Consider the following 11,528-nt stretch of genomic DNA (forward strand, 5'->3'; position numbering starts at 1 on the left):
AATTATCATACAAAAATTCTCAATTTTAAAATTAAAAATTTTAAAAAATCCATCCAAAGAATTCAAAATTTTTAACATTTTTGTACTTAGGTAACCATGATGCATCAAATCTATATAGTGGTTAGTGAAGCCATTTTTTGCTGTTGACCTGTGTAATCTAAGAACAACATAATATGATATAATGATTAAACATGAACTACAATAATATATATGATTGCAACAATCATGTGAATCTTAACTTTACTATATTATGGGTACCAGAACATATAAAAAATGAGGGTGACTATAATATTGTTCAAAAAAACTTATATAACTGTTGAAATGTTTACAGTAAACATGTACAACTATATTTTTTTTCTGGTTGTGGTGACTTAAAAAAGTTTAAAATTTACAACTGCTGACATTATATTTTCCTCGTTTACAATTGAATTTAAAAAACTTTTACTTGTTTTTTTTTAAACATTTTATTTAAATTTAAATTTTAGTAAACAAATCTTTTAACCACCCAGTAGTACTTTTTTCCTACATGATTTTATATTAAAATGATATTAAAATCAATCATAAGATAATAATAAATAAAAAAAAACAGATGTGTACTTATAAATTTAACAACATTTTGCTTATACACCGACAAACAGAGATACACATACTACATGTTGACATGTGACAATTCCTGTGACAGGTATGTTTAAGATCATAATGATATTCTGCTCTACTCTACACTTTATACTCTTGTTTGGTTTGGTTTTGTTTTATTTTGCTGCTACTGACTGATGCTGTTATATATTGAATGTGATGTTGTGTTGTTGAGGTTGCTGGCTTAACTGATGTTTATGCCAAAGTTATTGCTAATGCTGATGTTGTTGCTGTTATTGTTATTGTTGTTTATGCTGACGATGATAATGATGCTGTTGCTGCTGCTGCTGATGATGATGGTAAACCAAAAAGACATTTAATCATCTTGTAAACATTATTTTTGTTTTTATTATTATATGTATAACGTTTATGTATTGTTTTTGTTGATGTTGCTGTTGTAGATTTTGTTTTGTTTTTCTACTCAATTAAATTGCCATAAACAACATACATACATCCATACAACACAGATACACACACATACATACACCATTAACAAACAGTTAGTTGTTCCATCTGTTCATGTCTGCTGGACTTTTTGGTCGTTTGCTTCTGTTGGCTTGTCAGTTGAACAATCAGTTTTTGAATTTAACCTGACCTTGTGTACTCGTCATTCTTGAACTACTACACCTAAAACTACTACTATAAAGTTGTATATGTATGTATAAATGTACATTTGCAACATTTTGTGGTATGTTATTGTAACATGCTTTACACTGACATTTATCAAAAGAATATTGTGTATTATATTTTAATAAAATTCCGTAATAATATTTCAAATACACAAGGACTTATTGCACATGCATGTATACATTAAGCAGCACCTTATTTTCCAATTTTTGGATTTACAGTTTTTTTTTTTAGTAATTTTTATTACAAAGGTCTTGGACAATTTAGACCCTATTCAAGCGTTTCACTAAAAACGACCTTATGGGCACTAAAATGCGAAAAAGTGTTAAAAAAAAGTTCTACCCTAATATATGTAAACGTACATCCATATGAACATGACATTTATTGTGTATGTCACAATTGAATTCAAAGAAATCCCACATTTTGTAATAAGCTCAAAGAATTATGCTAATGAATAATGAATTAGTGTAGATATTGAATTAAATTATTTTTTTCTGTTAATTAAAATTTTAGTAAAAAGGCAAAAAAATTAAACAAAAAATTTAAAGTATATTGAAATTATATTTGTTTTTTTTTGAAAACACAATAAAACCAATTAAATTATTAAAGACATATTAAAATAAGTAGGAGTGCTATATTCGGCTGTGCCGAATCTTATATACCCTTAATCAAATTATACTTTAAAATATATTTTTTTTAATTATTTTTATTTAAAATAGTTTTTAATTTTTTTTTTCAAAATTATTTTTTAATTTTTTTTAAAAAGTTTGTTCAATTTTTTTTATAATTTTTAAAAACTTTTTTATATTTTTTTTTGTAAATAGAATTTTTTATGGAATTTTTACCCATTGTAGGTCAAACTTACTATAGCCTTATATAAATCGTGGACTTTGAAATGTCTATCATTAGATATTCATGTTGTCTATATTAATGACTTAGTAATCCAGATATAGATCAGAAATAGGCCAAAAATCGAGATTGTCCCGGTTTTTTCCTTATATCTCAGCCATTTGTAGGCCGATTTTGTGGATCTTAAACAGCAACCGAGATGGAGGAATTCCTGATATATTGATGTATGAATCACTTTGTGGGGTCAATGACAATGACAAACTTATATATACTAGGGTATTCGAATTATTCGATTTTTCTCTTGTTCGAATAAAACGAATAATTCGAATAAGAGATTTTAACTTGTTCGAATAATTCGATCACACATTTAAAATTAATCGAATAATTTAATTGTTTTTAAAAAGTAAAGAATGAAGTTTTGACGTAGGTTTTTTAATATGTTATTGTTAAAGAAAAACAAAAATAACGTTAAGTTAACAATTCAAGTACTGATAATGTTAAAAAAACATTTGAAAACACATTACTCCTTTATCCATTATTAAATTTTCAACAGAAATATTCTGATCAGATTAATTCCCGAACAATCTACAAAACAATTGACTAGCAAACCATTTAGTTTCCGTTTAGGAGCATTGACTTTACAAAATTTGAGATAGTTGCATATGATCCTGAATTCAAATACAATATAAACGTATTAAGAACTTTTTTATGTCGTTCATTAATGCGGGTTTTAAATTGAGTAACCAATTCTTTAGTAAATTAATTATTCACTATTTCTAAATTATTTATAACAAATTGTATTATACATCAAGCTCTATCAACGTTGCCGAATCTTTGCTTAATGAAGTGGTCTTGGGAAATTTCACAATAAAGGGAATCTGTCCAAAGTTTGATATCATTGTCAGTGAACGTGGCTAATTTGAAGTCAGGCAGTGCATGTGTTTAAGCGTAAATCTACATAGTGCTTTGAAATAAAAATACTGTAGTATAAACCATGAAATATGAAAAACAATGGAGAGAGCTATAGGTAATTAGTTACAAATAACTTAACGAATAGCCACTCTCTCCATTGTAAATATTGTAACTCTCATGAAATTAGGCAGTTGCAATCGAGACTGAATTCAGAAAGGTTGGTATATTACCAAACTCAATAAACTTAAAATTATCCCCCGAAATCTAACCCCCGTTTTCTTTTTTTATTATTTGCATAAACAACAAATATTTGCGATTCGACACAAACATTTTTTGGTCCATTCGAGCCGAATTGGAATATCGAACAATTTTTATGCAAATATTTTAATTTCAGATCGCATTTCATAAAATTAATCCCCGTGGAAATATTCACAAAAACCCCCGCATAATAAATAATTACCATCGTTGGAACATTAAATAACAACAATCATCAACAAATATCAAAAATTTGGAGAATATAAATACCGAATGGATAAATACATTAAAATTTCTATTACGGTCTCCTAGTTTTATACTCGTAATCCACCTATCGCTGTAATATCCAATCGTATTTGATTGTGAATTATAAAAAAAAATATTTTATTCAAGTGTTTCTTAAAGAGCTTACTAAATATTTTGTGTAGAAGTTATTTTTCCGATTCTGTACATTCAAGTAGCTTCGAATTCTGAAAATGTCGGTTCTAGATGATTTTACTAGAGCTTCAGATAGAGTAGTCGAGTTCCAGGCGTATTTTGAAACCTTACCTGCTGAAGGCCATTCGGTTCATTCATTAGAAGTCCATAAGGATGAGATTATTCGGATATGGAGTGAGTTCAGATCATCTTATGATACGATACTGAATAAGTTCACTGAATTAGAATCAATTAATATTGAATCTTTAAAATCACGGTTTTTTTCGACGTTTGAAGCACATGTTAAAGTTCTTTCACGTTCCAATCAACTTCTGGACAACCTTTGCCAAAAAACCGCCCCAAATAACGCATCTGAGTCAGTCACAAACACTCTACCGGATTCTACACATCATATTACTTTACCACCATGTGATACCGAAATCTTTCATGGAGACTATCAGTCTTGGCCAACTTTCCGTGACATGTTCACAGCTTTATATCGAAATAGTAAACGTTTATCACCCGTAGAAAAGATGTGCCATTTGTTAAAGAAAACGCAGGGAGAAGCTCGCGAACTATTGAAAACATGTCCTATAACCAATGACGGTTTCGAGATGGCTTGGCAAAATCGTTATGAGAACAAGAGAATACTTATAAACGCTCAACTCAAATCTCTTTTCAATATCTCTCCTATTTCAAAAGAAACTGGTACTAACATTAGGCATATTCAAAGAACTATAAATGATTGTGTTACCAATCTTAGACTTCTTCAGATCGATACAGGGAATTGGGACATAATATTTGTTTATATTTGCTCTACGTGCTTACCCGAAGTTACTCTAAGTTTATGGGAACAATCGTTACCTGACCGTAGAGAGCTGCCAACCTGGAATCAAATGGACTCTTTTTTGACAGCCAGATTTCAAACCTTGGAATCTGTAGCGGATATTCGTACCACGTTTGCCACTACCAATTCATTTAATCCTGTTAAATCCCAAAATCATAGAAAATCAAATTCTTCAGACCAAAAGAAATTGAATAGTTATAGTACAAGCGTTAATAACGATCAATCCCTAAAGTGTTCTCTCTGTCCTGACTCGCACCCTTTAAGACTCTGTCCCTCTTTCCTCAAAATGTCAGTAGAGGACCGTTTTGCCACTGTTAAAAAACAAAAACGATGTACCAATTGTCTTGGTACATCACATGAATTCAAAAAGTGTAAGAGCCAATATGTTTGTCATATGTGCCGCCAAAAACATCACTCTTTGCTCCATCGTATGGACGTTACGCATAGTAATGATCAACAGAAAACAGTACCGCCCCCCGTACAAGATCCTACCTCTATCCCGAATGTAAACTCGAACAATGTTCGTGGTAATGATACATCTCAAATATTTAATTTGGATACAACCCCCTCCACTTCTACTCAAGCTGCAGAACGGATTCGGCAGTCTTATGCAACGAAGATACAGTCCACACCTCACTCTACAGTTATACTAGGTACTGCCCTCGTTGATGTTTATACCGACGATTTGAAATGTACTGTTCGTGCATTAATAGATTCGGCTTCTGAAGCCACTTTCGTTTCTAAGAAACTTCAAAAAAAACTTTTCCTTAAGACTCGATCTATTCAAACCGATGTCCATGGTTTGAATGATGCTTTGACGGCCACTTCTACCCATTTATGTCATATTCGAATCGGTTCTCCTATTGATAAATCATTCAAAACATATGCCGATGCATTTGTGGTGAAGAAACTTACTGGACAACTTCCGTACCATTCGTTATCAACCCTTAAAAATAGCACTTTTAATGACTTACAAATGGCAGACACTCATCTCAGCAAGTGTTCTGAAATAGACTTACTGCTCGGTGGAGATATCTATCCTAAAATTATTCAAAACGGGTTACGATGGGATCATAATCAGTCTTTAGTAGCGCAGAAAACAGTCTTTGGCTGGATCGTTACTGGCAAAATTGAGACCTCTACTCGTCTGCATTCAATCTCTTCTTTTTATAATGAACTTTGCCTGAATAATCAACTTCAACGTTTCTGGGAGCTTGAAGAAGTTTCCCACAAACATCGACTGTCCGACGAAGATTTGCATTGTGAAAATATCTACCAATCTACTACATATAGAAACGAGAAAGGTCGATTTGTTGTTTCACTTCCATTTAAACGGGAATATCCCGAAACCCTTAACATTGGTCCATCCCGCGATATTGCTCTGTCTCAATTTCTAAGGAATGAAGTTAGACTGGCTAAAGACCCTCAATTAAAATTAGAATACGACCGCGTTATAACGGAATACTCCACCTTGAAACAGATGACTAACGTTTCACCATCTGTCTCGAATAGCATGTACTATTTACCCCATCATGCGGTTTTTAAGCCAGACAGCACTACTACGAAACTGCGTGTCGTTTTTAATGCTTCCAGTCCTTCAAAAAATGGAATAAGTCTAAATGATCTTCTTCATCCAGGGCCAATTTTGCAAGCAGATTTAACTATCCTTATCCTTAAACTGTGCCCCATACTTGGCAATACGCACTTTGCTCGAATTGGCTAAAGAATGTGAAACAACAAGTCCCACAGTTTCTGACATTCTTAGAAATTGCATGTATGTTGATAACGTGTTAGCAGGAGCTCATACTCTGTCATTAGCCTTGAAATATCGTGATGAATTAATAGCTGTCTTAGAATCTGCTGGATTCTCTCTGCGTAAGTGGACAGCGAATAATGACCACTTATTAAAAGGAATTTCTTCAGATCACTTGCTAGATGGTGAGTTTTTGAAACTTTCAGACTCCAGCACTACCAAGACCTTGGGACTAAGATGGAATGCTGGTAGTGATTATTTCTATTTCAGACTCAAGAATCATCCCGATAAGAATCTAATCACTAAGAGATCAGTTTTATCCGCAATTGCCAAACTTTTTGACCCCGCCGGTTGGCTTGCCCCAGTAATCGTGACAGCAAAAATAATTATGCAACAAATTTGGAAGGATGGAACCAATTGGGATGAGGATCTTCAACCTGCTACCTTGCTGAGATGGCATAATTTTCTTGATGATTATGTTCACATAGAACACATTAAAATTCCCCGTTTTGTTGATTTCGATCCTTCATTCTCTATTGAATTACACGGCTTTTGTGATGCCTCAGAGAAGGCTTATGCTGCAACATTATATTTGCGTTCGGAGAATTTAGGGTTCGTATCTACACATTTACTGATCTCCAAAACAAAGGTGGCCCCCGTAAAATTTGTCACGTTACCCAGAAAAGAATTGTGTGGGGCAGAACTTTTGGCAAAAATGATTAAATCTGTTCAGTCCCAGTTGAGCCTTAGTAATTATAAACTATATTTGTGGACAGACTCGACGATAGTATTGGCATGGTTACAAAAACCTCCTAATAAGTGGAAGACCTTCGTCGAGAACCGAGTTTCTTCAATAATTGAAAAAGTAGGAAGAGAATCATGGTATCATGTTGACTCCAAAAGCAACCCCGCTGACTTGGCATCCCGTGGTATCACGTTATCACAACTCATAAACAATGATCTATGGTGGCAAGGACCATCATGGCTTAGTCGCCCACACGCCGATTGGCCAGCACAATCGTTCAACTTTGTGACAGAAGAAGAAACTAAACCCATTCATGTTCACGTATCCCAGCTCAAAAACGACGATATTCTTCGAAACTTTTCTGACTTTCCTAGAGCAATGCGTATCATATGTCACGTGTTTCGGTTTTATCACCGTATTAACATTAGATTAAGACACAGACTTATAACGACCGAAGATTTGAAACGCGAGGAACTTAATTTCGTTAGAACACGAATGATAATTTCATGCCAAAAGTTGTATTATGATGAGGAATATAAACTTTTAACTCAAGGTCTACAATTACCCCGGAAAAGCCACATTTTAACTCTAAACCCTTTTCTTGATTCCAACGGTATAATGAGAATCAACGGACGATTATCTAAATCTCCCGTACTAAGTTATGATGAAAAATTTCCTATTATATTACCTTATCACAGTTGTTACTCTAAATTATTTCTAACGTACCTTCATAAATACTCAATTCACGGCCAAAATGCGCTTTTGTATAGATTAATGAGAATCCATTACTATATTCCTAAATTGAAAACTTTGATCAAATCCATTCTCTCTAATTGCCGGGTATGTGTAATAAGAAAACGGCAGAAAAGCCAACAAATAATGGCGGCGTTACCACCTGAACGAACAACTCTTTCACTACCTTTTACTAATACAGGAGTAGATTTTGCCGGCCCTTTCGACGTTAAGTCATATGCAGGCCGTGGTTGCAGGATGTCAAAGGGCTACGTACTTGTATTTGTATGTTTCGCAACAAAGGCTATACATCTTGAAGCAACTAGTGATATATCCACCCAAGCCTTTTTAGCAGCATTTGCTAGATTTTTTTCTCGTCGCGGATGCCCTAGTTCCATATATTCAGATAATGGTACAGCCTTTGTTGGTGCTGCCAATATATTGAACGATGACAAGGCTCATTTTATGTCTCTTCTTAGACGGAAACTTATTGAGCAATACAGTTTTGGTACACTAGAATGGCATTTTATACCGCCAGGGGCTCCACATATGGGAGGACTCTGGGAGGCGGGAGTTAAAAGCTTTAAATCGCACTTTAAGAAAATTTCTCAATGTCAGAGTTTCACTTTTGAAGAATTCAGCACTATGTTGGCTAGAATCGAAGCCTGTCTGAACTCATGACCTCTCAGTCCAATGAGCGATAGCCCAACAGATCTTTGTGCGTTAACCCCGGGTCATTTTCTCATTGGAGATCCCCTATTATCGCCACCTGAGCCAGATCTAACGAACCAGTCTTTAAGCTATATCAATCGCTGGCAAAAATTGAAGGTGCTACACCAACACTTTGCACGAAGATGGAAAGACGAGTATCTTAAGGAACTCCATAAACGCTTTAAATGGAAATATCCCCAGCGTGACTATGCTATTGGAGATCTCGTCGTAATAAAACGAGATAATTTACCCCCCAATCAATGGCGGCTAGGCCGCATCGAAAAAGTTATAGTTGGTACCGATAATAGGGTTAGAGTCGCCGATATACGAACCGCCAATGGCATCGTAACAAGGCCGATTGTTAAATTAGTATTACTACCCAACCCTGAACAAAACTAATATATAATTTTATCTCATTTTTACAGCACACCACTAATGCCACGCCAAAGTCGAAGAAGTTCTTCGCCACTAGAAGAAAAGGGATCCACATATAAAAAACATACTACTCGACGTAATTATACTTCATATGACTGTCGTTTATGTCGGAGAGACCATCCTTTACGAAAGTGTCTGAAATTCAAAAGAATGAATGTATCGGAGAAAATTAAGACTGTGAAGCGCTTTCATTATTGTGAGAACTGCCTAGCACATTCACATTCAGTTCGACGGTGTCGAAATAGTGATCGCTGTCGTCAATGTGGAGGCAGACACCACACGTTGCTCCACCGTCACAAACGTCTGCAAGAAACACGAAGCGCACACAACCCATCCGATAACACACCCTCTTCTGGTTTGAGTATTGTCACCCTACTTCCAACAATCATAATCAAAATTGAACTTGGTGACGAATGGCTTAATGTGCGAGGTATGCTGAACCCATGTGCAGAAGTTAGCTGCATTGCGGAGTTTTTAGTTAAAAGATACAAATTAGCTGTGGAAGAAAAGGGCACAAATCGATGGTGCCAGACACGCATTCGTCCTCGATTCGACGAAACTCCAATATTTTGTCTAAATGTCAAAATTAACACTGAATTACCTCGCAAACAACCCACTGAAAAAATTGATGAGAGAGTAGCAAGCCTTTACACCAATTTACGCCTTGCTGATCCAACCTTCTATCGACATTCCGACATTAATGTTATCCTTGGAGCGGATATTTATCCACGTCTCATTAAGCCGAGTCTTCAGCCTGAAACAGTTGGTACACCCATGGCACAAGACACTGTGTTCGGTTGGACAATTATTGGAAAATTTGGCGTTTAAATTGTCATCTTTTTGCTGTATATTTTAATATAACGTAGATATATCGTTATTTTTTTTTTATAATTTTTATTGTTATTTCTATTATCCTTGAATGAAATGAATTGTATATGCTAACGGTTATTATTATTGTTTTTGAAAATGAATTATATTGTCAATTACTATATTAATGTCTCTTTCAAAATAGTATGATATTTTTTATTATAAGGTATCGTAAATATTTCCGGTTTCCTTGTTGCACTTTAGCAAGGGGGCCGGGATGTTTAAGCGTAAATCTACATAGTGCTTTGAAATAAAAATACTGTAGTATAAACCATGAAATATGAAAAACAATGGAGAGAGCTATAGGTAATTAGTTACAAATAACTTAACGAATAGCCACTCTCTCCATTGTAAATATTGTAACTCTCATGAAATTAGGCAGTTGCAATCGAGACTGAATTCAGAAAGGTTGGTATATTACCAAACTCAATAAACTTAAAATTATCCCCCGAAATCTAACCCCCGTTTTCTTTTTTTATTATTTGCATAAACAACAAATATTTGCGATTCGACACAAACAGCATGATTGACGCATTTACAAATGCGAAAAAAGTTTATTACCATGTTAGACAAAGATCTTCAACGATGTTCAAAATCATGTATAAGACGAACTCCATGCTTTTCTTGCAACAAAACGTTAGTTTGCAATATTTGTGTTTATCATTCGATTTATTAAATATTTTGTAACACTTACGTACGCGATTAACATTACTTATATACATATATTTTAATATCATGGCCTTCATCAATTTCAATGTAATCATTATAAATGTCATCCTCAATATCACTTTCGACGACCGTTTCAAAATCACAATCTCCATCACAACGTTAGTTTGCAATATTTGTGTTTATCATTCGATTTATTAAATATTTTGTAACACTTACGTACGCGATTAACATTACTTATATACATATATTTTAATATCATGGCCTTCATCAATTTCAATGTAATCATTATAAATGTCATCCTCAATATCACTTTCGACGACCGTTTCAAAATCACAATCTCCACTTTAATCTAAGTTAAAATTTTGATTATTAATTTCGATTTTTCTAATATTTCGCCAGCTAAATAAATATTTTATTCCGTACCTTTTATTTTCATTGGTTCAAGTCCTAAGTTAAAAATTTTGAAAGACTTGTTTTTAGAATTGTAACTTCTTGCAGTAATATTTGTATATTTATAAAAGGAGCTATTAGAAAACTCATCTACAATGATCGAAAGTCCCTTTGTCTTTAGTTATTTGTTAAATTTCAGCAAAAAATACAATTTTTGTGAGTCATTATTACTTATTTAAATTTGGAATTATGAAAAATTTTAAGCAATTTAATTATATTTAAATATATATGAACATTTATTCGTTTTATTCGATTATTCTACATAAAATTGTTCGAATTATTCGTTATTCGAAAATGGCCATTTTTAAATTGTTCGAATAATTATTCGAAAGAAATTATTCGATTAATCGAACGATCATTAGTCGAATGGGTAACCTTGCTGATCTTTGATTCCTACCTTTTTCTCTCAGGGGGTGCCGGGCTGTATGACCATTTCCATTATTTTATCCTCTTTTCCAGATGGAGGAGGAGGGTCAGTGGGCTTCTTGGATGGATTGTTTATAGGGAGATTAATTTTGAAAAACGCGAAAACCATGATTTAAATTTTTCGTCCTCTGCCAGGAATCTAACCTGGAGTGCTTGGTTTTGTAGACAAGCACTTTAACCACTACACCATGCCGAAT

General features: G+C 33.8%; 2 protein-coding genes across 2 annotated transcripts; both read left to right on the forward strand.

The window, feature by feature from the left end:
- Positions 1 to 3,755: 3,755 nt before the first annotated feature.
- On the forward strand, positions 3,756 to 6,266 carry LOC135949113 (uncharacterized). Its single transcript, XM_065498573.1, has one exon. The coding sequence runs from the start codon at positions 3,756 to 3,758 to the stop codon at positions 6,264 to 6,266; it is 2,511 nt and encodes an 836-aa protein (XP_065354645.1).
- A 49-nt stretch (positions 6,267 to 6,315) lies between these two features.
- LOC135949114 (uncharacterized) lies at positions 6,316 to 8,454 on the forward strand. The gene is made up of 2 exons (XM_065498574.1): positions 6,316 to 7,524; positions 8,077 to 8,454. The coding sequence occupies exons 1-2, from the start codon at positions 6,316 to 6,318 to the stop codon at positions 8,452 to 8,454; spliced, it is 1,587 nt and encodes a 528-aa protein (XP_065354646.1).
- The last annotated feature ends 3,074 nt before the right edge of the window (positions 8,455 to 11,528 follow it).

The sequence above is a fragment of the Calliphora vicina genome, chromosome 1 (genome assembly GCF_958450345.1).
Source record: "Calliphora vicina chromosome 1, idCalVici1.1, whole genome shotgun sequence".
Taxonomy (NCBI): Eukaryota; Metazoa; Arthropoda; class Insecta; order Diptera; family Calliphoridae; genus Calliphora; species Calliphora vicina.